General features: G+C 46.4%; 1 protein-coding gene across 5 annotated transcripts in view; it reads right to left on the bottom strand.

Moving 5' to 3' along the window:
- Positions 1-26,916, bottom strand: part of ABHD4 (abhydrolase domain containing 4, N-acyl phospholipase B) — a 108,610-nt gene extending 81,694 nt beyond the window's left edge. Inside the window, exons 1-2 of one of the 5 annotated variants that reach the window (XM_085620097.1) lie at positions 26,585-26,899; positions 26,081-26,157 (exon numbers count right to left, since the gene is read on the bottom strand). In XM_085620097.1, coding sequence (XP_085476223.1) covers positions 26,081-26,157; positions 26,585-26,641 — 134 coding nt within the window. In that variant the 5' untranslated portion in view covers positions 26,642-26,899. Of the gene's footprint in view, positions 1-25,401; positions 25,429-25,552; positions 25,616-26,080; positions 26,158-26,584 lie in introns of those variants that run through there. The other 4 variants (XM_085620099.1, XM_085620098.1, XM_085620100.1 and 1 more) reach the window with 4 other exon arrangements.
- Positions 26,917-27,760: the final 844 nt, after the last annotated feature.

Consider the following 27,760-nt stretch of genomic DNA (forward strand, 5'->3'; position numbering starts at 1 on the left):
ACTGACAAGTCTTTTGTTCACAATAATAAAAGCCCGATTTACTTGACGTAATGCGAGCTCTTCTTGGCGAGGTTTAGCTCAACTGTCTCAAATTTTTCAGCGCAATTGTTTAACACTTTGAAAATCCACAGCTTTGCCACCAACCCCCCCCCCACCCCACCACGCTCACCCGGCCTACAAACACACCTGACGTAAGACACGCTGTTATAGACTAGTCAATTTGTTGCGGAACCTAGAACTAATTGCAATACAATTTCTGTGAGTGGATTGTTATTGAACTTTTTCTGTAGAAAACGATGGTGAAAAGTCTACCACTATCATAACTTCTTAATCCAATATGGCGATTTTTTAAAATGGTTGCCCATTATTTGAGATATAGGGTATAACTGTTTATATGCCCATGTGTGGTATCATTTAATATGTTTTTAGGGATGGGAAAGTCAAAAATAACATAAAAAATTGTTTCAGGTGACCACAATATCAAATAATCACGGAATATGTCAGACAAAGTTTGTATAATTTTTTCGCTGTATAAGTTTTTCGTTGACGTTGACTTATATGACTAAGTGTGAAGGAACGTAAATATTACAATTAACTTTTGAAATAAAAAGTTTGCTATTGTTTGTGTTTTGTAACTTTGTTATTGTTTGTTTTTTATTAACCCCTTCAGCGCGGCGCGGATTACCGCGCTGTGCTGAAGGTTGCATTAAGCGGGCGGGGCCATGACGGAGTGGTTCCGTCATGCGCACAGCGCGACCGACGCGCAGGACAGAACCAATCCGTCATAAGCAGCGATGAGGTTAATCAAAAAGGTTTCATTTATGTGTTACAGGTTCTTGCAAGTTGCTGTGAGATACAGTGAAAATAGACGTAGAAAAGTGTTTCATTTGTGATGGGGTGTTTCAAGAAGAGGACGATGTAGCTGTATTCACTGAAAGGAGTGACTAGAATTAAAACAAGCATTTGCAATGCAATAGGTCTCGCATTCACGCGAGTTTGAGCTATTGGCATTGTAATTGACAATTACTTTTATTTATGTTTTGGTTTTTAAAACATACATAAAAGGCCTTGTCATTTACAATGCCAATAGCTCTAAATCTCGCAATTGCGAGACCTATTGCATTGCAAATGCGGGTTACAAAATGTGACGTTTACTGCACACATTTTAAACATTCTGCCTCCACCAAATGACGCTGCAGGACGCCTGGGATATAACGTATGCTGTCTGCAGAGACAAAGTCGTGTGGTTTGTGTGATATGCAACCCAACCCAAGCCTAGCTGAATACAGTGTTGTTTATCAGAGCCATATATTTTAGCGTGCGCGGTTCTGCTGCAGTCCGTAATTTGAAGCGGAGGGATGTGCCACTCAAAAATGAACGCAGATGGAAACAAACGTATACACTGAGCAACACAGACATAATCGCAAACACTCTGGTACTATGTAAAGCTGAAACCAAAGGCATGCGCCTCGCCACAAAGAGAATGCCCATATGCCGTTCACGGCAAAACTACAAAGAATGCAGAACCCCAGACTCGACAAGCGGCTCACATCTCCTCGCCTATGCCAAAAAAAAAAAATTTGTAAATAAAAACCACAGAAAGAAGAGCAAGTTGGGCGCGAAGAGACTTACTCAAATTCAGCAGAAAGGATCGGCGAGAAGTTTGATGATGTCTCAAAATTAAAAGACTGCATGTCATGGCTCAATACGTGTTTTTGTTTTTTAAAATCTTTTATACTTATTTTCCATCCAATATAAATATGCCAAAGCTGGTTTAAGATAGTGAGTCGATATCATAGGCTTCAATTTAAGAAACAAATATTTTATTAAAATGATGACACCCTACTATACATAAATACTAGTAGCCACTGGGGAATACAAGTCCCTGCAGTTGTTTAACAAAGGGGGATTTCTTTTTCAGCTGCTGTGTTGTGAAAAGCTAAATGCAGTCTCTCAAATTGAAGGTATCCAATGTCTGGAGCTGGACGCCCCAATATCTTGTACTGTGTGGAGGGAGCATCATTATTTTTTGGGAAAAGCAAAGACCAGCAAGACAGCTAAAGCTATCACTAGGCCAGATATAAAAAAGCAATCATAAGAGTGAACAGTTATTTTCTCTTTTAGCCTGCAATTGTACTTTAGTTGATGACATTTCTAGAAAAAAAAACACTCACTTCCTTGCACAGTGTGTTTTGCCATTCTATGAGAAACAAAATACAGTTTCTGCATTTTTCTCAGACAGCCATCAAATAAGAAATATTCTGTATTTTTAAAAGAGCAACAATTTGGTCCCAGGGTGACAGATGTGGTAAGATGAAGGCAGACTCTTTAAGCTTTCTCTGAGTTTTAAGAAGATTTTGTATTTCACAACTAACTCAAGCCACATCTAGGAATGTTTTTGGGCTAAAAGATGCTGATGGATTTACCCCCTTATCCCTAACAGAAGACATCCTGGTGAGTCTAAAACCCGGACCAGCTCGTCTGTAAGCAGATATTGCTTCTAGGTAAAATAGTCCAACCATATGTCCTCATTTTCCAAAGTAGTTTTTTATTGTAGCGCATCACTCTTGCTTTATCTTTCTAAAACGGGAGAGGAGTTGGCCCAACGGCTAGGGCGGTCAACCTCGAATCGGGGAACCGAGTTAGAGTCTCGGCAATGACGTTGAACATCCTGTGATTTTGGGCAAATCACTTAATCTCTCTGTGCCAAACAAAAATGAATGTGTCCTCATGTAACGCAACTGGTGCTATGTAAAGCGCTCCGATACCAGATACCGGGTCAAGTTTGCTCTATATAAAAGTACTAAAGTTCTTTTCAAGAGTTTGCAAGATGTTGTGCTGTTGTGTTTACATCTATGCCAACGTTGTTTTGCAGAGTTAAACATTGTTCGTTACCAAGTTATATGTTGTCTTTGGGGCTAAATATGAAAGTGATATTGAGTGGCGAAGAGGCTTGCAGGGCCTTGCTGATGCTCCGATACTTTCTGATATCGAAAATATCCTGGTGAGGATGCAACATGCAACAAGGCGCTATCTATCTCGAAGGCAACCTGGAATCTGTATTTTAGTCGCTTGTTCTCTTCTCTGGAAAGGCTAGCAACCCCTTTGACCCTGGTGACCTATCGGGTCCTTAGTGTCTGTAGGGGCTTATCTGATCCCCCTACCCCCTTGTACAGATAGGAGGGGGGCCGGTAGAGCAGGGGGTGTGGGGAAAGTGGAACCACACAATGGAGAAGAGGGGACTAAATAAGACGGAGAGAGAGAGAGAGAGAGAGAGAGAGGTGGACAGCGAGACAGTGACAGCACATAGAAGAAAGAACAATATACACAGAAGAGGAAATATATGCAGACAGCTGGGGAGGAAATAGAAAGAATGAGTAAAAGAAAAAAAGAAGTAGAATAAATAGACAGTGGTTGGGAGAAACAGAGAGATGGAGACAGAAAGATTGGGAGAGAAAGAAATGGAGGGAAATACGAAGAAAAAAAGCTGCGAGAGATAGAGAGGCCAGAGAACGAGGCAGGGGTGAGCGAATGAGACAAACAAACAGAAAGTGGAACGAGAGGAAGAAGAGGGCAATGCATGTAATGGAATACGTGGCAGGAGGGAGAGAATGGGAGAGGATGTGGTCCGTCGGCTGCGCTGCCGCCTCCTGAATGTGTAATGTAAATACGGCGCTCCCCCGCATTCCAGGCGTCAATTTTTATACTGGAAAATTCATTCCCGGGCAGTTCAATGATATCTTCAGGTCGACCAGAGGACTCAGTTCGCCAGGAAACTTTTCTTCAAGTAGTGAAATACATGGAGGCAAATGTTGAAGGAACAAACTACTGTTAAAGAACTTGTTCATAACATGCGAGAATTACTGCCAGAAGATAGTGAACCATACAGTTCGAAGTATATGAAACAAAAACTCAAAGAGCATTTTGAAGATGAAATCTTCATAGAACAGTTGCAGGGACTGCGGATGTTATTACTTTTAAAAGTACAGCTGCTCATGTATTGCAAGAGTACCACAGCCATAGCCATGAAGATGTTGAAAAGGATCGAGACAATCTCCTTATGGCAGCTGCTGAAATAATAAGAAATGATATTAAAGACATCCCTGTGGAACCACAAACCTATCCACCCATTGAAAACATGAGTAGTGTTGACTATAATGTGAGCTATATTCCTGATTCGTTAAGGCTCTTATTATCAGTTTTTGTTACTGATCAAAACAACAGAGAGAAAAGTAGCTTCTATAGGACAGGCAATTATGCAAGCTGTGCGCCCACGAGTCTTAGTTGCACCGTTGCAGTTAGGGCTGACAGTTCAATTACATGACAACACAAGCTCGAGATTTGTAGTTGAAGCAGTAAATCATATGGGATTCTGCAGATCCTATTCAGAAGTTCTTTGTTTTGCAACAAAAAGAGGAAATCCTATACCTGTCCTTGTGGAACCTTCTTAAAGTCCTCAATATGCAGCTGATAATATTGCCCAGAACCTAAGAAATCTTCCAAAAACATAACTGTGTATGATATTAGGAAATTAGCAAAAGCTTTAGGTAATGACGTCTGCTCTCACTTCTTATTTGCTCACGCCGTATTAGGATGTGTTACCACCTCCAAACCATTTGGATTAGGAAAACGTGACTCCATAAAGTTGCTAAGAAAATCAGGCAGCTTCAAAGAAAGTGCTGCCGTATTCCAAACTTCACAAAAATCAACAGAAGAAATTGAAAATGCTGGTCTTAATGCTATTATAGAGTTGTATGGAGGAATAACAGGAGATAGCACACTACGTGATATGAGACTTCGAACTTTCACTTCAAAGGCAACAAAATCAACAATACATGTGAAACCGGAAGTCTTGCCTCCTACAGAGGATGCCTGCAAAATTCATTCACTCAGAGTATATCATCAGGTGCAGCAGTGGATGAGTGTTCATATGGATCCATTACAGTGGGGATTTGAAGTGAAAGATGGAAGATTGGCTCCCATTAGAATGAGTCAAGCACCAGCACCAGATCATTTATTAAAATGTGTGAAATGTGGCTGTAGCAAGAGTCAATGTGCGACTCTGCAATGTAAATGCAAAAGACAGGGAATAGTGTGCACAGATGCGTGCACGGATTGTCGAGGAATAAGCTGTTGCAATTCCATGGAAGTGGACATGGATGATGATTGAAATCATACTATTCTTATACTGAGAAGTGCCTTTTAATTTATCTCAATAACAATTTTCATTTGTCAGTGTCATATTGAGAAGTGCTATATTATCTAGTTGAAATTTGTTTATCCTTTTCAAATGATGTAAAAAAAATGTAAATAAAAAAAATGTCAAAACTATGTTTGGCATATTAACATATAATCATCATAGTTAATTGTATTAATACAAATTAGATATTATGGTCATCAGAAACAATTGTTATTTTTGACTTTCCCGTCCTTAAAAACATTAAATGATACCACACATGGGCATATAAACAGTTATACCCTATATCTCTAATAATGGGCAGCCATTTTGAAAAATCCGCCATATTGGATTAACGCGTCATGATAGAGTGGTAGACTTTTCACCATCGTTTTCTACGGACACATTTTAATAACAATCCACTCACAGAAATTGTATTGCAATTAGTTCTAGGTTAGCCCATTTTTTTAAATATTTGACTAGACGATTACTCATGTGGAGGCAGTCAATGAGTTAACCTCAAAGTAGTTTATTATGTATTTACTAACCAACCTCTATATGTTGTAAATTGAAACAACGATGTGATTAAGCATTTACTAAAGACATTAATTCCTCTGTTATAGATAGTGTTTTCTCTGTTATGTTGACTGAAGCTTGGACTCCATTTTGTATTGTCATGCCTCCACGTGTTTCCCACGAGAAGAGTCCAACCTCGGTGTTAGTTGCTCTTGCAATCTGCCTAGTAACAGTCTATAAATAGCTCCTTTGTCTATCTGGCACATGCCCAGACTTGACCACATCTGTTATCAGTTAGCCTTGCTTGACCATGTTTTCGCGGGCTCAAGGAGTGCGTTAGCTCCGCCCACATATTGATTCAGTATCGAAAATGACCATAAATGGTAATGTTCTTAGTCTTCATTTTGTATCCACCCACTTATGAGCCCCTCTACTGTGTATAAAAGGGGACCATGTACGAAGGTTCTTTGTGCTACTCTATGCAATACTGAAGAGTGTTGTGTGGATTGTAGGACCACCCTTAAGGGTTAATAAATGCTGTCTTTGTACTTTGCAGTTTCCGTGCCAACTTCCTTATAGATTCCATTACAGGAGAGCGAACCCTTGTGTCCTGCGGGCCTAGCTGGGGCCTGTATTCATCAATTGGCGCCCGTCACGTGGGGCTCATCGGCGACTCGGATGCTCGAAGGACTGGTCGCGACGAAGGTGAGGAATTTGGCCGGGGACGTGATCACTGCCAGTGGCGTCTTAGCCCTGGCATCCCAAGGTTTTTCTTCCTTCCCTTCAGAGCTGACCGTCTGGGTGGCGCCGGTCCTCGACTGAGACCTCTTCTGTCGGTCTTGCCGTGAAAGCCGTTTGGGCGATTGTGGAGCTTGGCAGTTGGAATCTGGACTCTTGATTGGTAAGAACCGGTGTACGGTACTTGCTCCGAGTTTTTGAAGCCTGATCTGGCTATTTGAGTTTGATTTGTGATGACTAGTCATATTTTGAATTTGTCTTTGTGAAAATATATATGCGTTGCAACACATATAGGCAGGTAATGTGGAGAGATTTCTCCAGAGCTGTGTAACTTTGAACGGCGCAACGATTAAGTGCCATTTTTCTATAATATTGCATATTTTCCATTATTTCTGAGCATGCCTGCTTTCAGCGCACTCCGTAAGTGGTGCTGCTGTTTCGGAAACCGGTTGAACCTCGAGGAATCTGCTCCAGCTCCCCCAGAGGGGACTCCTAATAGGGATATGTATGTGAAGCATGGTCTTTCTTCCATAATGTACAGCACAGTATGGAGGAAATATACAAAAAAGGATCCTGAGTTGCGATGGCCTTTGTATGGATCGTTTGATATACGTAAGATTGAGTATGTGGAACAGTGTATGTGTAAGCGGCGTGCTCGTCAGGATATGTTTGAGTGTGTGCGGTTGTGGGTGAAGGAGGTGCGTGAGCGAGAGAAGCGTGAGAAAGCGCTGTTTGATAAAGAACCACGGAAGAATGATCATGTGCGAGCACAGGAAGCGAAGCGACGGGAGGATAGAGAGCAGACGGACAGGCAAGAGAAGGAGCGTAGGCTACAAGTTTCGGGTCAATACGTCGTTCGGCAGCCACTTTATCCTGTCCTTAATAATCTTGATGATGATTTTTCTTTACTAGATCGCCCTCCGCCCCCTTATGTCGGCGCATCTGCTCCGAGGCCGCAAGATTCTGGCCCGGGTCCGGGTAAGGTAGATACGCGGTCCATGTTATCAGCCGACCAAATGGCTGAGCTTCGGCAAATTTCCTTCCGTGCACTTAACGGCAAGATATCTATAGAGGAATTATTTCATACTTGGGAGGCGTGGCAGGAGAGAGATAAAGTGTATTTTCTGGGTCATTTCGCGGATGAAGTGATTGATGCTTTCCGGAAACGTTCTGGTGTTTTTGAGCCCGACGAAGTATCATCGGATGCTAAAGCATTGCGTAATGGTGTTTTCTCTTTTTCTAAGGCTCCAGATACGGTTCGGCGGCTGTTCGCCTTGCGGGACGAGGTGCTGGTCTATAAAGAGAAAGCGCGCCAGCGAGCAGGGAAGGAGAAGCAGTCGGATTCGTGCACAACAGAGGGCCACTCATCCACCTCCCAGTCAGATAAGGATGACATAGTGCATGTTAAACCAATGCGAGAGGCGGCGCCTTTGTATGTTCCTCCTAAAGGAGCAGGGACTAGCTCGGACATTACCTCCGCCGATGCTAAGGGATATTTTGTGTATAATTGGGTTTACACTCCGTGGCATAGGGCTGATGTTATGGCATTGAAGAATGCGCTGCCCGACCCCCGCAAGAATCCAGCGGCCTTCTATGAAGAAGTCGAGGGGGCCTTGAATTCTTGCGTCATGACTTTAGCAGACATAGATTTGTTCTTTGGGCTTATTCTACCACCAGACATGTGGCGATCTGTGCGGAAGGTAGATGATGTTGCCACTTTTAAGGCTCGATGGTCTGAATTGGAGGATGAGGATAGGGAGAGGAAGCCCGCGCAGAAACCGCCCCAGAATATTTTAGATCTCCCTGCTGCTATTGTGACTAAGTTGAAGACAATTATCCCCCCTAAAAAGATTGACTGGAATATGTTAGCTGCATGTAAACAGAAAGTTGACGAGTCAGTTGCGGACTTCTTTACGTGCTTTGAGGAGACGTTTCATGATTTTAGTGGACAGTCGCTTACCGACGATACGGGACGCCACCTTTTTGCGGATAAATATGTAGCTAATCTGCTGCCGGCAGTTGCGGCCCGTCTAAAAGCGAGTGAAAGTTCTTGGTCCTCCGCTACACCGACGGCCCTCCTGACTATCGCCCAGTATTATGAGCGTCAGGAGCAAGAAGCAAAGGGCCAGGAGGAAAAGAAATCGAAAGATTTGAAAACAAAGGTGATGTTGGCGCAAGTCTACAGCCCGCCTCGACGAGGTAGTAATAGAGGTAGGGGAGGATCTTATGGTCCTCCCTCGGGCCGGTCTGATTTGAATAGGAATCAATGTGCGTATTGTAAGCAAGCGGGTCATTGGGCTAGGGACTGCCCGGTGTTGCATGCATCGCGGCAGGGGCATACCCACGGTGGCCCGCGAGGTAGAGGGGGTTTCTCGAACTTTCGAGGAAATTCTAACGAACAGGCTCGTCTTGAGTCTGCTGGGCAGCACCGAGATAGATCAAATGTTTTCGATCGCCAGCATCAGTATCAAGCATCAGGAATTGACCGGTCGGGGTACTATGACTCTCAGCATGCATAGGATTGCGTTGGATGGGGGTTAGAATCAGTTGAGGTGCCGGTCGATCAGAAGGGCCCTTATGTATCGGCTGAGGTTTTGGGCTCTACTGATCAGTTCCTAGTGGATACAGGAGCGACACGTAGTGCGCTATCTAAGCAATTGGTTCCGGGGGCTCTCCCATCCGGCTTAATGGTCACATCGGTAGGGTTTGATGGTACACTCTCCCGAAGCCCTCTTTCACAGCCCCTCATCTTTAAGGTTGATTCTTTTTCTGCACCATGTCCGTTTCTGCTTGCCCCGAACACGCCGGACAATATTATGGGTCTTGATATGTTAAAGCACTTTAGGGCTACTATCCGCTGCTCCCCTGCTGGTGTGCGGGTAATATTGAATGACAATTACCCCCGATCTGAACGGATGTGTACGATGTCAGAGGATGCGCTGTTATCTACCCTCCCTCGTGCTTTGTGGGCGACTTCGGATACTGATGTAGGACAAATGGTGATTCCACCGGTCCACATCAGCGTCCAGGAGGGGGCGGTGTTACCTCGCCTCCCACAGTACCGTATTTCCCAGGAGGGTGAGGAGGCTCTCATACAGATAGTGCAGGATTTGATAACGGTTGGGGTAGTCGAGGAAGTCCCTTACAACATTTGTAACAGCCCGATTCTTCCTATACTGAAAAAGGATACGGATGCCAGAGTTTATCGGTTCATAATTGATTTGAGAGAAGTGAACAAGATCGTGATACCTCAATACCCAGTGGTTTCCGATATCACGACGTTGCTTACCTTGGTCCCGCCTACGGCGACCATGTTCTCAGTGATTGATTTGAAAAATGCCTTCTTTTCCATTCCCATTCACCCTGATAGCCGATATCTTTTTGGGTTTACATTGAATAATAGATCTTATCGTTTCTGTAGGATTCCCCAGGGCTATACAGAAAGCCCTAGCATTTACAGTCAGGCTTTGAAACGACAATTGGATTCCTTTGTTCTGCTCGAGGGGGTCGCCCTCATTCAATATGTTGATGACATCTTGCTGGCGGCTGACACCCAAGAGTTGTGTGAAAAAAGTACGTTATCCTTACTTTCCTTTCTAGCGTCCCGCAATCATAAGGTATCTAGGAAGAAATTGCAATTCTGTAGACCAAAGGTGACTTATCTGGGTCACCTTTTGTCTAAGGAGGGACGTGCACTCACACCGGACCGTATCCAAGTAATTTTGGATACACCGAGACCATCCACACAGAAGGACGTGCGTGCATTTTTGGGCCTGGTTTCTTTTTGTAGACAGTGGATATTGGGGTTTTCGCACATAGCTAAGCCATTGTTAGCCCTTTTGACAAAGGACACGCCTATCCCAATCCCTTGGTCAGATGAGTGTGATACTGCTTTTCAGCAACTACGACAGGCCCTTTGTTCAGCACCAGTGTTAGGGACCCCTGATTATACAAAACCCTTTTCGTTGTATGTGCATGAGAAAGATGGATGTGCATTGTCAGTTTTAGTGCAGATGCACGGTGATAAGCAGCGCCCTTGTGCATATTTTTCGGCTGTACTTGATCCTGTCGCCCGAGCATTACCAGGGTGTTTTCGCTCGGTTGCGGCGACAGCTGTGTCAATACGCCAAAGCGAGGGAATTGTGTTATCTCATAAGCTGTTGGTATTAGTCCCCCATGCTGTTGATGCCCTGCTTAATCAAACAAAGACGCAGCATTTGACCAGTGCCCGTTTAACGGGATATGAGTTGACGCTTTTGGCTCCTCATATTACGTTGAAAAGGTGTGTAACGTTGAACCCGGCAACATTGTTGCCATACCCCGAAACCCAGCCTGAGGCGCGGAAAGCGCATGATTGTATTCTTGTGACTGAGGAACAAACAAAGGGTCGTATTGATCTCCAGGATACGCCCTTTCCAGATGTAGATGGAGAACTGTGGGTGGATGGATCCTGTCTGAAGCTACCAGATGGTACGGCTTCAGCAGCATATGCAATTACCACATTACAAACGATAGTGGAGACAGCACGCATACCACAGAAATCAGCCCAAGCAGCGGAACGGATAGCATTAACACGAGCATGTGAGCTCAGTACAGGATTATGTGTGAATGTTTATACAGATAGCCGCTATGCCTTTGGAGTAGCGCATGACTTCAGCCTACTCTGGAAGGAGAGAGGGTTTTTAACGTCACATGGAGTACAGATAATGCATGGAGAGTTAGTTCATAATCTTTTAACTGCATTGACATACCCAAAGAAAATTGCCATCGTTAAGTGTAGCGCCCATAGGAAAGTGGTTGATAAAGTTGGAGAAGGGAATGCGTTAGCGGATCGAGTAGCACGGGAGACTGCGATGCAGCCCGGTACTACTGCCATGTATGTAGTGAAGTCACAGGTGGAGAGATGGCATGATGCGAAGGAGGAAGTGCGAGAAATGCAAAGGACCGCTTCTGACAAAGAGCGGGAACAATGGGCTAGCGAGGGAGAACTGGATGACGAGGGTTGCTGGAGAAATAAGCAGATGGATAGATGGAAATTACCCACGGCCTTTGTACAACCTATGGTTTAGATGGCACATGGGCTAGCACATGTTGGAGCTTCCGCAATTGTGAAATTGCTTACCCAAGTCTGGGAGCATCCAGAGATTGCTAGCACGGCAAAGAGGGTGGTGCAGACCTGTATGATCTGCCTGAGGTACAACCCAGGAAAGGGTACTCGAACTCCAGCAGGAGGATTTGTGACACCCACTGCACCCTTTGAGGTTCTGCAGATGGATTACATCCAGCTTGAGCGCTGTAATAATCTGAAGTATGTTCTAGTAGTGGTCTGCGCTTTCAGCAAATGGGTTGAAGCGTACCCTACGAAAGACAATACTGCGATGACTACTGCGAAGCTGCTGCTGAAGGAGTTTTTCCCCCGATATGGTGTTTGTAGACTTCTGTGGAGTGATAATGGCCCTCACTTTGTAGCGGACGTTATAAAGTATGTCTTGAAGGGTCTAGGCATCACTCAGAAGTTACACGCCGTGTTTCACCCTCAGTCTGCAGGCCTAGTTGAGAAGTATAATGGTACACTGAAGCTTAAGATCGCCAAAATTCAAGCTTCGACGTCTTTGACTTGGCCAGACGCTCTGCCACTGGCGTTATTGTCAATTAGATCAGTACCGCACTCTCGAACTGGCCTTACGCCATACGAGGTCGTCTTTGGACGCCCAATGAATATTTGGGGTCCACCAAGACCTAAGGCTGTGTATGATGTACCTTGTGTAATGATGAGCGATTATCTGGCACAGTTAACGGATAACTTGGTTTCTATCCATCAACAGGTCCGAGAGGCGCTCCCTGATCGGTCTACCGGCGAAGGACATGGTCTCCGGCCTGGTGACCATGTCATGGTGAAAGTCTTCGACAGAACGAACAGCTTGGAGCCGAGATGGGTGGGCCCTGAGCAGGTCCTCCTCGCAACGAGGACGGCTGTGCGAGTCTCCAACCGAAAGAATTGGATCCACTCTCTGCACTGTAGGAAGGTGCCGCCCGGATTGGTGGAACCTGCCGTGCTGACCGATCAACGAGAAATGTTGGCTGCAGAGACAGGCCGTGCTGCGGAGCCCAACGCCACTGAGGAGCTCTTTCCGGACCACGCGACTTCTGGAGGAAGGCGGTATCATCTTCGACCAAGGAAGTGAGTTTTCCGGTACCGGGACATACTGTCAGAACGGCCCTTGGGTTAGTGAAACGGAGAGCCGATGAGGCAAGGGGGGGGGGGGATCAGCCCTGCATTAGTGTAGCGACACCCGTCTTGGCCCGCTGGTGAAGAAATCAACCGCTGCCCAAGGGGAAGAGTTCTGACAGACTTCTAGTTTCAGGAAGATATTGGGTTTTATTTTTGCTTTGATATGGAGAAAAAGAAAATCCTTTGTGCATTAGGGTTCATGTTGACAGTAGCCATTGTTGGGATAACCACATGGTTCGTGGAGGATGTAACTCCCGCTCGGAAGATTCTTGTGTTGACAACTCCGGTGCCTGAGGAGCACTATTTTTATACATTACCGTATCAAGAGTTGAAGCATCGACAATCTTACTTGAATAACACTGTCATCCAGATGCTGCATCATACCCACGTTGCTACGAATGCTACGAACTGTTGGATATGTGGGATGATGCCAGCTCATCAGAAGAAAGGAGGAACGCCATTTATACCACTTCCTTTCTCTCATAATGGCTCTTGTAGAGCATGGTATACTTTGCTTTTTGCCACTCGGAAACCGACAGTGGGACGATTGCTTTTTAGACTTAATAAAGAATGCCATCAAGACAAGAATGGGTATCCACAAGCGAATGGGACAATTTGGGAGTGGGAAGAGTACCGACCAGACAATGAATCCATTCCCTACATCTTTACGAACACAAGAGACACTGTGGGAAAAGATAAATTTGTGATTCAAGTAGCACAAGCTCAAGCGGACCTGTGTGTCCAGAGTGTGGGTTTCATCCCTGTTGGTGTCAGTGATTGCATTACTGTTTTGAATATTGATGGGTTGAACAATAGTACCTTCTTAGCCTCCCATAATACGTACTTTGTGTGTGGAAATAAAGGTTATTACCGTCTGCCGGCTGGGTGGTCTGGGGTATGCTATGTATCATTTCTATTACCTCCAGTATTCTTAGCTCCCGCATCTTATCACAAGGATTTGAAATTATTAAATAATGTGACTGTAAATAGGTATAAACGTACTTTATCAATTGATGCTGTAGATCAGACTGACACCAGTCTGCAACAGTATATTGATTTTAACTTGGGACTGTTTTTCTTTGTTGGAGCTGCCCTGAACAGTAGGAAGATCCGAAGATTAACAAGAGTGGTAGAAGCTGTGACAAATCAGACTGCTGCTGCTCTTGGGAATCTTACGGAGGAATTACAGATTACTAGAATTGTTGCATTGCAGAATCGTATGGTATTAGACGTTATGCTAGCTGACAGAGGAGGAGCATGTAAAATTATTGGAAGTAGCTGTTGTGTGTTGTCCTGATCATACGCCATCAGTTTATAATGCCATCAATAAACTGCATAAAATTGCAGCTGAGATCCATACAGAAAACGGCACTTGGTCTTTTTCTGGATGGTTTTGGGCGTTAATTACCGCCTGGGGATGGAAGGTTCTAACTGGTCTCTGCATTCTTGTAGCGGTTCTGTTTTCATGCTGTATTTGTATTCAATGTGGTCCCTTGCTCTGCTCATTATGTGTATCATTCTGTATCCCCGATAAGAAAGCTATTGCTGATGTTGCCCACCAAAAACGTTTAGCTAAAGAAGTTGAAGGAATGATGACAATTGACATATATGATGATTATCCTAACAAACCGGATGTCTTCAGTAAATGCTGAAAGGGTCGTCTGATGTAAATTGAAACAACGATGTGATTAAGCATTTACTAAAGACATTAATTCCTCTGTTATAGATCGTGTTTTCTCTGTTATGTTGACTGAAGCTTGGACTCCATTTTGTATTGTCATGCCTCCACGTGTTTCCCACGAGAAGAGTCCAACCTCGGTGTTAGTTGCTCTTGCAATCTGCCTAGTAACAGTCTATAAATAGCTCCTTTGTCTATCTGGCACATGCCCAGACTTGACCACATCTGTTATCAGTTAGCCTTGCTTGACCATGTTTTCGCGGGCTCAAGGAGTGCGTTAGCTCCGCCCACATATTGATTCAGTATCGAAAATGACCATAAATGGTAATGTTCTTCGTCTTCATGTTGTATCCACCCACTTATGAGCCCCTCTACTGTGTATAAAAGGGGACCATGTACGAAGGTTCTTTGTGCTACTCTATGCAATACTGAAGAGTGTTGTGTGGATTGTAGGACCACCCTTAAGGGTTAATAAATGCTGTCTTTGTACTTTGCAGTTTCCGTGCCAACTTCCTTATAGATTCCATTACAGGAGAGCGAACCCTTGTGTCCTGCGGGCCTAGCTGGGGCCTGTATTCATCATATATGCTGGCTTCAATACCCGGAAACTAGTGAAGTAGAAGATAAAACTCCCATCAAAGTTTTCTAGGGTACACAAACTTACCGATTTTGCAGCAGTAGCAAGGGTACGGCAAAAGTCACTTCAAGTCTGGCGCCTGCTTGGTGCCAGCTGCGGTATGAGCCTTTACTCCGAACAACTTTGGATCACGACGTATTAAGGGACAGGCCTCTCGGAGACCAAGTCTATGAGAGGGGGGGGGGGATATTGGGCTGAAGCGAGGAAACGCACCTGAGTGGCCATTACAAGTGCGAATGACCCAAGGTTTTAAAGATCTTCCTGTTCATGCTGCCGCGGTTGATTTCAGACTGAGAAGTGTTGTGACACCGCCACTGCGCCCCTTCTCCTCTACACTGTCCCTCTCCATGGACTTGTGCTGTCTCTGCCTCCCACAGTGCCAAAGAGCTCGGATTTATAATGCAGAGCATACATTAAGTGAGACTTTCCGGGCCCCAGAAGCCGCTTTGCTGCTTGTGCGGTCTCGGTCTCCCACAAGCAATTGGAAAAACGGCACAGATTTGTCACGCATGCGCACGATGTAAGGCATCGCGCTCATGTGAAACAAAGAGTGCAAATGGAGCCCCCAGTCAGAAAACAAACAAGCACTGAAAAAACAATAGGACTTTTATTTTACGCGAGCCCTGTTGCATTTTAAACTGAAGTGCGGGCATTAAAGAAGGCGCGAATGGGAGGGGGTGGGGGGTGGTTGTGGTTAAACAAAATACGGACTGCGGGAGGGAACGGGAAGAGGCAGGGTAACAAAACGTTTACAGTAAAGGGGCTGATAGTCTCGGAAGGATAATAATGACGACATGGCCGTCAGGAGGCAGGACTAAGAAGCTAAAAACCAATCAGAATGCTCAATTTATGATGAAAGCCAATGAAACTTATAGATGGAAAGTGGGCGGAGCTACCCCCAGCTGTAGTGTATACTGCATGTCTCGCAAAGCGAACAGCGCGTTGTGCTGCAACGCTATGCAAGGCCTACAAAGTAACCACATACAATGTGTCCTCTGCAGTATGTTTCGCACAAAAAGAACCTCACATCCTGTCCCGCTGCAGAAGATTTGTACAATCAATCAGGGGTGCTACGTACCCTGCCAACTTAGGGCGAACAAAGCAAAACCAAAGGGGGATGATGGACGAAGTGATGAACAATGCAAGCACTCACCCCCTGTCAACTGATCTGGGTTTAATCCACCATCATTCTTTAGCTCACTCGGCCACCCCAGTTCAGACATGGCCATATGCAAATCAGTCTGACCCTGTGCCTCATGAGAACAGTCCAGCCCGAACTGCCATACGTGGGTCCGTTGCTCACTTTGCCACTGGATTCAAGCTAGCCTGGCTGATGATGGCTGATTAGCCAGAATCCGGTCCCAGGATGCTTGTTCCCAGTCCAGGGAAGACATGGCTTGGCAGTAAAGAATGATGATGGATTAAACCCAGATCAGTTGACTGGGGGTGAGTGCTTGCATTGTTCAACACTCAGTCCATCATCACCTTTGGTGTTTAAATTTATAATAGATGCCAATGAAACATAGATGGAAAGTGGGCAGAGCTTTCCTCAGCTATAGTGTATACTGTATGCCTCGCAAATCGAGTAGTGCGTTGCACTGCAACGCTATGCGAGACCTAAAAATGGAAGGGAGACTCATGCCAATGGTACCAGGTCTAACAGCTTCCAATCCACAAATAAGCACTCTTCAAACTCCTCACACACACATAAAAAGCCTTACCCTGTCTTGGCCCCATGTACCTCAGCCACCGCATAAACTTCTACAAACCAAGCAGACACATCTGCTTAGCCAGAATCCTACTTGCACACCCCCACCACATATGCAGAACCATACCAGGCAGTCGGGCCTTCTACTAGAGCACCCCCTAAAGCCCGATATGACCTGCGCATCAGAAACACGTCCACAGTTCTTGAAATCTGCGATTAACTGAAGACCTGACTCCTCACCTAGCCGGACCCTGGATTGGGCCATACGGCTCCTGATTCAGTATTTGTGGATATATTCAGCATCAGAATACCCTTCCTGGCGAGTTTTGTGCTAATCAAAACACATATAAAGATTATGTTGAACGCACTGTAAGAAGTCTGCATTCTTGGTCCTAAATTACAATTAGCATTCTTTGCTGATGTGGATAGTTTACACATAAAGAAGGCATGCATAATATGAGATCTGTATCCTTAATAAAAACAAAAATGTAAGTAAATTGGGTAGGATCACGCAATGTATTGGTAAAGTATCAAAAAAGTGAATGTACCCCTGATCTCACTTGCTAAAGCTATCACAGTATTTACAGCGAAGGTTTATCTTTATAGCGTGACCAACTGCCCGTAAATTTCACGGACAGCCCGTAATTTCGGCCGTCTGTCTGTTGTCCGTGAAGGATTCTTTAACTGACGCCATTTGTCCGTCATTTTAACCAGGCACCGATCGCACCACCGTAAATCCGGCACAGCTTTCACCACCCACCTCCCTTCTTGCCTCCGATGCTGTTGAGGTCGGGTGTAACGGACTCTGATGCAGCACCAAAGCTGAGATACCCAGCAGCATTGGAGAGGCACAGCGGGTAGCAACCACCACACCTTCCGCCCTTGATGAGCTGTTAAGAGGTGCTTGACGGTGACTGAGAGGGAGGGGCTGCAGCTTCAGGAGCAGGGGCATCTGTTCAGATGCAAACAGCCCTGAATGTGTCATGTCTCTGCAATTTAGAGGGGCCTCACTCATTCCCTTCCTGCCCAGGGCCTCAAACATCCTAGAACCGTCCCTGATTACCCCGAGGCAGCACGAGGTTCTCTCCACAGAGCTTAATTACTGTCACTAAATTGTAAGCAAACCTCGGTTCTTCAAACATGCAGTCTATAATGTAATAAAATAAAGAAATAGCACAATCGCACCCACACTGATTAACAAAGTATGGAGGCCAATCAGTTCTCTTGGAGTATCTCCTTTAAGTACTGTACATCACAGTGGGGGATGGCAAAACTAACATTTCGGAAAGAGAGACTGTCTTCTCGTTGTCTTGTCCAGGTGGGGTTGAGGAGCCCTACCCCACCCTGGAAGAGACCAAGATGATACTAGAATACTGCATGCCCACCCCTGTGCCCACCCTGGTGGATCCTGTCCCCCTCCCGTGATGGCTCCTCCCCCCCCTGTGGCGGATCCTGTCCCCCATGTGTTGGCTCCAGTCCCCCCCCATGTGTTGGTTCCTGTCCCCCCCCCCCCCCACCTGTGATGGCTCCTGTCCCCCCCCCCCTCCACCTGTGATGGCTCCTGTCCCCACCCACACCTGTGATGGCTCCCTGGGTGGCTTCTGTCCCAGTCCTGGAATGGCTCCTGCAGCGAGGGTGAAGTTCTTGATGGGCCTCTTCTCAAAAAGGCTCAGCTCAAAATTAATATGAAAGGGTGAATGGATGAATGAACGATTGAATAGATGGATGGATTGAGTGAGTGGAAGGATGGATGAGAGAAAAGGTAAATAGCTGGATGTATGGGTGGAAGGGTGAGTAAAAGGATGGATGGATGAGTGAAAGGATGGATGGATTAATGAATTGATAAGTGCAAGGGTGAATTGATGGACAGATGAGTGAAAGAGTGGATGTAAGGATGGATGAGTGAGTGAAAGGGAGGGTAGATGGACAAAAGGATGAATAGATGAGTGAAGGAGTGAAAGGATAAATGGATGAGAGAAAGGATGGATGAGTGATAGGGTCAATGGATGGATTCATGAGTGGATGAGTAGATGGATGGGTGGGTGGATGGAAAGAAGGATGGCTAAGTGAAAGGGTCGATGGAGAGAGAAAGGGAGGATGGATGGCTGACTGAAAGGGTGGATGGGTGGAAGGATGAGTGACTGGATGGATGGATGGATGAGTAAGTGAAAGGATGGCTGAAAGGGTAATGGCTGGATGGATGAGTGAATGGATGGATGGGTAGAAGAGTAGATGGATGAGTGTACAGATGGATAGGGTGAAAGGGTGGATGGATTGATAATGGATAGGGGGTCTCATAATCACCTGTCCTGTGGAAAGAGACCTGCGTGTGCTCCCTGATTTGAGCGGACTCTGCTGTGGGCTTGCCTCCGTTTGCGTCCCCCTCCCGCCGCCGCGTCTGGCATTCCCGCGGCCGCGGTCGGAAGGGGACTACATCTCCCGGCAACCTCGGCTTCCTGGGGAGGAAGTCCCGCCTACTACCCGCCAACAGCGCCTGGAGGCGCCATAAAATCAAGCCTACCCTCCGCGTCGCGGGTCCGTGCGCGAGCAGCGCCGGGCTGAGCCCGGGCAGAGGGTGGGCCGTCTGTGGCCGTCAGGGGCAGACAGAGGCAGGGCTGGGCCGCATTATTTCTATCCAGCCACAGACATCTCGGAAGTGGATTTCGACCATTGACTTTCGGCTGACTGCACAACGAAGGTACCGACCATGAGCTAATTGAGCCATCACTTTATTGATGTGACCTCTATTGATTTGTTGACATAATTTGGTTCGTGGTACTTTATAGTGGTTTTATTTGTTGAAGTACCCAGAACTTTAATTTCACCATGAGTAAATTGGGCAAAGTTTCGAAGTCTGTAACTGCCCGCCCTAATACCAGACTTCACTCTACTACAACTCAACCGCTACCGACACTTACGGCCATTGACAAAATGCTTCAACAGACTATTGGAGTTGTAGCCACTGCCATAGAAAACACAGAAAGGAGACTTTCTATTACCCCTACCTTATGCTTGCAAGACTATGGGGGGGGATTGTTCTGCTACCACTATTGACCCTACGATTGTTGATTCTTTTCTTGCTCCTAGCTACGCTGAGCTCCCATGTTCACAGATATCCCCAGAACACGAGAGGAGTGAGGACTTGGTCCGGGCTGCCGTGATATCATCTAATGATGCTGCGGACGTCTGCCTTATTCCTCCCTCCTCCTCTCCTATAGGGACTGTTAAACCTGGGAAGCCAGGCTATAAACCAAGGAAAAACTGTCCCCCAAAAAAACCCAGAAAACCCGGGAAAAAACTGCAGGCCAACCACAATTTGGTGACCCCACAAGATAGCTCACTGCATCCCCAAGTAGGGGTGCCATGTTGGGTCTCCAATATGGTGGCCGATTTGCAGACATGTCTGGAGCGAATCATAGCCTCCCATATTAAACCACTTGTTTCCAAATTAGACAGAATTTCGTCTCTGATAAATAAGCTGGAAGGGGGGATAGTGAAGCCTACAATTGCTAAGGACAAGACATCATCTGTATCTGATAGTTTGAGGGCAGTAACTGATGATAACCGAGTGGTGCAGAACTTAAACCAGGGTAGTTTAATAAGTACTGATAAAGACATAAACCCAATGTTTACACTCCCCCCTGTTCCAGCGGCAGCGAGCTCCACTTCCCAGCCCTTAGGGACTTCCTCTGTTAATCCTAGGCCACATTATAAAGAGAATGAGACGCCTCCAAAAATCGTCCCATCTATGGCAAAGACATCTGAGGAGCCTAGGGCTGGTATTTCTCAACTGTGTTCTATTATTCTCCCCCCAGAGGCACAACCCTATGTAGTGGTGCTAGTAGGTGTTCCAACCCTCTCTAAGGGGAAAAAAGAATATGACAGCGACCTGAAAAATAAATGTATCCAATGGCTAAGTAAAAATAGACCTCTCCCCCCAAATTTGACAGGGGAAATTCTGGTGGTGAGAAGAATTGATTGGATTGGAAGGGGTCCCAAAACAGTGGCAGGAGATGTCATAATAATTAATTTCAGGGACCCTGCTGTAGTGGATTATATCTGTAGAATCCCTCCTTGGTGGAATTCCCAGATATTTCCCCTGCATCTGTCTTACTTCTACCCCATTCAAAGCCCAAATTTAACCTATGCACAGAGGCCCCAAGGCGATAGAAATCACTTCCAGTTACCCAAAAGGACCCGTCAGTGGAAGCCATCCATGGAAGGTACTTTAAATCCCATCCCCCCCCTTCAGATACATGCCCATAGGAATAGATTCAGCGCCTTAGAGGAGGTAGATTGACTGATCCATGGGGAAACCCCTAGCACGGAATGCACTCATAGTGACCAGAGGGGTGGCTCCGGATCGACGGTGACTACTTCTTTTCAATCCCTTGGCGCTGATTCCTTTTGTAATGATATTGCGAGGGCACAAAAGGGAACTGATGAAATTTTAGTGCAAACTCCCCTAATAGAACAGGGGAAGGAGGTGCATGGCTTAGATAAAAGGAAACAGGGATGTGTGAAGATTCTATCATGGAATATTGCTGGAATAAGGAACAAATTATTGGAGCCAGAGTGGCTTACGTTTATGATAGACCACGACATTTGCATTATGCAAGAAACTTGGGCCCTGGAAGGGAGTATATGCCATGGTTTTGCGACCTTTGACATCCTTGCAGTATCTTCAGGCAAGGGCCGCCCTTCTGGTGGCCTGTCCATTTGGGTAGGAACACATTTGGGGATTCAAGCTGTTGCACTTGGAACAAATTCCTTAGACATCCAATGTGTCCTACTGATTCTACCAGACAAGTCACAAGTGGCTCTTATAAATATTTATTCCAGACCCACTTCAAATGGAAACGAGTCAAATATCATCACCACTCTTGATTCCTTTATCCAGTCCCTTGACCCCACTATATCGATTATTTTGGCCGGTGATTTCAACTGCCAGTTCGAACCCTTGAGTATCCCTCATTGTGATGATTCCAATGAAGTGGACTCGTCGGGATCTATTCCATCCCCTGCGATAGCCCCAGTAAGGGCATGGACTAAGCTTGTTTTACAAATCAAATCCTTCACACTCGCATTGTCCTTATGGGCTTGCAATGGAAGGTTTGACAATCCTTGCTCTGGCCTACCAACATTTAACAGATTCAATAGCACTTCTATCCTAGACTACATTTTAATAGAAGCCAAACATTGGGACAAGCTCAAAGACTTTACCATTGTAAATAGGCAAGATAGCGACCATAATGCCCTGGTGTTATCACTTAAGCCCGGTGCTTTTGGTCTATTCAACACAGATCTAAGTACATCGCCAGCCCCCCTACCATATATCTTGTCTAATAATAGGAGAAGGGTTAAATGGCCAACATGCTTGAACTCACCAACACGACTCGCTAAAATTTACCAGACTGCCACCCCATTAATCAGTGAAATGGCGGACCTTCCCTCACCTACCCAGGCTGTAGTAATTCATAGGAAATTGACTACGACCCTCGGAGAAATATTTTTTCCAATGGCCAGGCTTCGGTGCCCAAGGGCTAAATCTCATCCCTGGTATGACCATGCCTGTAAAATTGCAAAGAAAGACATGCTTGCTGCAATTAAGTCAAAGGTTATTTCTAATATTAGAACACTTAGGTTGGCCTACAAGAAGGAACTGAATAGGGCTAGGAAAGAGTGGGAGGAAACCAGATGGAAGGAAATGAGACAGGCACTCCTTCTTAAGGACTACAAGAATTTCTGGGACATTGTCTTTCTTTCATCGAAAGGTGACCAAGAGGAGGGGGTATCCAATATTGCCCCTATGGTATGGGAGACACATTTCAATGAACTCTATTCCACTCCTGATTTAAGGACCACTGACAATTTGGCCCAGAACTATACACCAGCCCCAGAGATGGTTGTTCTTCCAGACCCCTCTTTATCCCAGAGTAATTTAGGACCAGGGACATCAGGTGATTTAACAGATGGAAATGGGGTCGATTATTATTATTCTGAGTGCATTTCCCTAAAAGAAGTTGAATCTGCAATCAAGGGTCTACCCTTAAACAAGGCGCCAGGTCTTGATAAGATTCCTGGGGACCTTTTTCGTTCCGAACCTAAAATCTGGGCACCATACCTGACCGTCTTTTTTAACGCGGTCTTGCAAGGTTCAGCGCTGCCAGAGACATGGCTTGGAGCCGAGATTGTTCCAATATTTAAGAAGGGCTGTCCACTTACCCCATCCAATTATAGACCCATCAGTTTATTGGATCCCACCCAAAAACTGATGGGTAGAATACTTCTTAATAGAGTACTTGATTGGATGGAAACGAATAAAATTTTGACGCCTTTGCAGGCCGGCTTTCGAACAGGAGTTTCTACCCTTGACCAGATCTTTCGGCTCCAGGTCCTTTATTGGAAAACCACAAGAGTGGAGGGTGGCAGCCTCTATCTCATTTTTGTGGACCTGCGAGCCGCTTTTGATCTGGTCCCTAGGGAGGAACTATGGTCGGTCCTGAGGGAACTTGGCTTACCAATGCCTCTTCTTGACGTCCTGGTTCGCTTCCACACAGGGAACTTCGCACAGGTGAGGTGCGGGAAGAATGGGGAACTGTCAGCCCGCTTTCCTGTAACTCGCGGGGTCCGACAGGGATGTGTACTGGCTCCCACACTCTTCAGTTTATATGTAAATGGCCTGATCAAGGAACTAAACAACATTAAGGACAGTGACGCACCGTTTTTGGCCTCTGGCAGGGTGCCCGCTTTGATGTTCGCTGACGACACATTGTTGTTGTCGCGGACATCAACGGGTATCCAGCGGGTTCTGGACGGTTTCATGATCTTCTGTGCCTCGAGGGGACTGGAGATCAATTTGGGGAAAACTAAGTTCATGATCTTCAGTCCCCCTAGGCGAACCCGTCCAAACCCTACACTAGCTGGGGTCCCCCTAGAAAGAGTCAAGACCTTTACCTATTTGGGAGTCACTCTAACTGAGCACTTTACATGGGATGCTCATGTAGCTAAATCTTCCCTGAGACTCTCGCAGATAGCGGGGGGAATTGGAAGGTCTCATAGAACTTCCATATTTAAGCCAATCACCCCTGCGCTGGAAATTTACAAAATTCAGGTGAGGTCAGCGGCTTTATATGCCGCTGAATTGTGGGGCCATACAAACACTTCTAACTTGAAGATAGAACATGCTTTTATGCGCGGGCTGGTGTGCCTTCCCCAGAGTACTCCCCTAATACCATTACGTTTGGATATGGACCTAGAATCCGTAAGTGACCTGGCGGCCCTACGACCACTACTTTTCTGGAAAAGGTTGTGGTCTGTCCCTGAACTCACAACTTTTAGAAAGGAATTCATAGCAGTATGGAGACAGTTAAATTACAAGGAAATATCATGGCTTCTCCATATCAAGACTTCCCTGTACTTAGTCGGTCTATCCCACCTTTGGGATACTCCGGCTATAAGCTGTGTGAGGACTCAGAAGTCAGAGATACGGGCAGCTGTAAGATCCTATAATTCTAAAAAAGTATGCTGCTCTACCTCTCTGGGGAGGCTGACTTCTGAGTTCCTAATGGTAAAAACAGATTCTGCCTTTGAGACATTTTTGGATTTAATTCAGCCTCCTTTAGCTAGAAAATTATACACTCAGTTGAGGCATGGGTCATTGCCAATCGGGGCATTAACATCCAGATGGGATAAAACAAAGGAGGGTATTTGTCCAGCCTGTAAAACCTGTCACGAGGACATTATTCACATTATGTTCTTCTGCCCAGTTTATTGTACAATCCGAAAATGCTGGCTTGTCCCACTGTGCAAAAACTTGGGCCTTAGACAGTGTGCTCAAGCATGTAGAGTCCTGACGTATGACACCAACCCTCCCATTGTTTATGCTGTGTCCCGTTTTTTACATGGTATGTGGCGGAGAAGGATGAGTTTTAACTAATGGAATGATTTACCTAGTTCTCAATGATAACTTAATGTTTAATAATTGTCTTAAATCAACTTCTATTTATGGTCTTATTCTTGTACGTGTATATATTTTATTGTACTTTTATGGTCTGATGACCGAAATAAAGTTATCTTGATAGTGATAGTGATAATGGATAGATGAGTGAAAAGATAGATGAAGGGATGGATGAGTGAAATGATATATGGAAGGATACATGATGGATAGGTTTGGAAATGGTTGAATATGTTTGTATATGGCTGGGCTTACTTATATACTATTGCGCGACCTCCTCTGATGTGTCTGTAAAACTTACCTATTGTCCTGAAGTTTTGTCCTGAATTTTGACCTCCTGTCCTGAATTTGTGTCCTGAATTTTGACCCTTTGTCCTGAATTTTTACACTCACCGTCCTGAATTTGCACCAATGCCAGTCGGTCACCCTATATCTTTAGGAACTGCACACTTGAATAATACGCTATCCGTAGGCCCTATTCTCCCGACTGCCTGTGTCCCTCCTTTTCCATTCGTTCTAAACGCGCGGCTTTGTTTAGAAAAGTCTCCGATAAATACCCGCACGCACGAGCCAACAGGCAGCAGCAAGCGGACATGTCTCGGGCGCTATATCCGTCCCTTCTCTCCCCAGTGCCCAGCAGAGCGCCAGCCTCCTCGAGCAGAAGGGACGGGGCCTGTGTCACTCTGAAAGTGCTGAATCACCGTGACACGAGCCCTGGCATAACACAAAACAAACCGGGACGGGGCAGACCGGACTTACGTGCTCACGCCCGGCCGACCCGCTTCACGTGTGCGTCACCGACAGGCCAAAGGACCCGCCCAGACTCCTCCTGCACTCACTCACATAGACACACACATCCCATCCTCTTCAGTGACACTACCACTGTCCGCAGTTCCACCCCACCACCTACCTTCGACTACACTATTGCCAGCCATACTTCACCGACCATCCTACAACACTGCTGGACAGCTGCCACTCAACACCTGTGGAGGGGGCGTGGCATACCGCCAGCCAGCCCTGGGTTTACAGGCACCCGCGCGGAGTATACTGGGACCGGTAGTTTCGTGTTGGTATAAATTGTGCTGTTGCTTGAAAAAACGGAACTGGTCAAAAGTAACTTATGTAACGAGCAATATTTTAATGTTAGTTGTGCACTACACACTGGCTCCAGTACCACAATCATATAACATTAAAGAGCCCCGCCCACGAATGTTCTACGTCACTATGACGCAGCCACGCGGATTTCTTCTTACCATACTATTGCATGCACAGCACAAGGTTTCGCTAGCTCCTGACACGTTATCACAGGTATACTTTGTTAATCCCTGCCCACTGCTACGGACAATAATGTCCCCACCCCAGTATTCGAAAACGCTATAACAGGCACAGAGCAGCTTTGGAAGAACACAGAAAGCAGGGTGTGTGTGACGCAGCCTACCAGATCAGACAGACAAGGCTCGCCAGCAGAGCCAGGGGGGTCCAAAGGGAGCCTTCAGCAGCGACCAGGAAGGGCAGCCAGGAGAGACAAACAGGTGGGGTTACACTGTAGCTTTCGGTCAGATCCCCGAGCCCTGCCCTCCCTGTCACATGGGCACACATCGCCCTCCCCGCACCCGTCCCCGACAGAAGCAGTGCACAGCTCTACAAATAAACAACAATAGAACATGACACCAGGGGTCGTGGAATGGGACTGAAGCAAACAGGAAGGGAGTCACAGACTATGTACTATACTACCCCCTCATACGTAGGTATACACTCAATCCAGCGCCCAGTCTCCCATTTAGATCATCAGCTCGGCAGTCATGGCCCTCTCATGGGACCACAGCATCCCCTCTAAATAACACCCCCCCCCCCCCCCCCACCACTTCCGCCCTCACCACAACGAATCAGAAATAGAATATTGTTAAAACAGGGGCGGGGCGAGGTAAAGGGACGTAACTCACTGCTCCTCTTCCAGGGGCATCTCTTCAGCCATGGCCCCCACCTGGTCCCTTGGCATCCCCCTTCTCGGGGCCTGGATGAGGCGGCAGGCAAACAGGTGACGTGTTGCTCGGAAGAGCAGCAGGTAGCACAGGAAGGGAACGGTCACGTTCGCACCGCAGGCCGTACCCCAGGGGGGCAGCAGGCTCAGCAGCAGCAGGTGGCCCTGTGACAGGACACGGAGAACAGCATCACCATGAGAACCAGCACGGTTGCAGCCAAAAGCACCATCAAGAGCAGCTCGGAGGCGGAGTCATCGAGCACAGGCATTGTGATTGGTCGGATGGGCGGCCGGGGGCGGAGATGGAATGCCGACACTTCGGGCCACTGGGCGGGGATAGAAAGCAACTCGCCTCATTCAACCTGAGGCGTCAGAACATGACGCCTGAAAGGGGCGGGGTTAACGTGTTGTGTAACAAATGGAGCAGAAACGGGGTGTCATTGACGCTAACGGAAGACGCGTAGTTATATCATATCCAGCGGAAGGGGCCTGTCTTTTAGAAGTGGGTGTGGTCTTCAGCAAAAACTTATGCAACCTGTTTTTTTCTAGCTGATAAACATATCTTCAGTTTTTGATCCATAACTATTGAGAGCTAACAGACAAACTCACGCAGAGGTCCTCCAAATTATTTTTTGTGCTAGGACACATTCCTTTTGTTATTTTTTTTAGGTCTCTGAGTCAGCGCGTATGCGCAGCTCGGAGAGACTTTAGTAGGTGAGTTTTCATAGTACCCCCAGGGGCACCCCCCCGCTGTCCCCCCTCCCCCATAATAGGTTACCCAAATGACACACACAAGACAGTTGGTGTTGGGTAACAATGCTGCAGGTTTATTACATAATTCCAGAATATGTAATGGGTGGGTTATTTTACGGGCGATCCAAGGGCAGGCAACCAACTGGGTCACCTGCCCGCCTGATGAGCCTGGCAGCGCGGGAGCGATGCCCGCTGTTGCTGCCCTCCAGGTGATTCTTTCTACGATCACGTGCCGTTGGTAATTCTACTCACGCCCCCCCTCTCGGGGCGGAGCGTCGCATAGCAAGCCCCCGGTTGTTCAGGCCCACAACCGCCCGCAGGACTAGCGGGGCGCCGACACGGCTTCCGGGACCTCCCTTGAGGCTCCTCGGTTTTGGCTCAGGC

This window comes from Triturus cristatus, chromosome 7, assembly GCF_964204655.1.
Source record: "Triturus cristatus chromosome 7, aTriCri1.1, whole genome shotgun sequence".
Taxonomy (NCBI): Eukaryota; Metazoa; Chordata; class Amphibia; order Caudata; family Salamandridae; genus Triturus; species Triturus cristatus.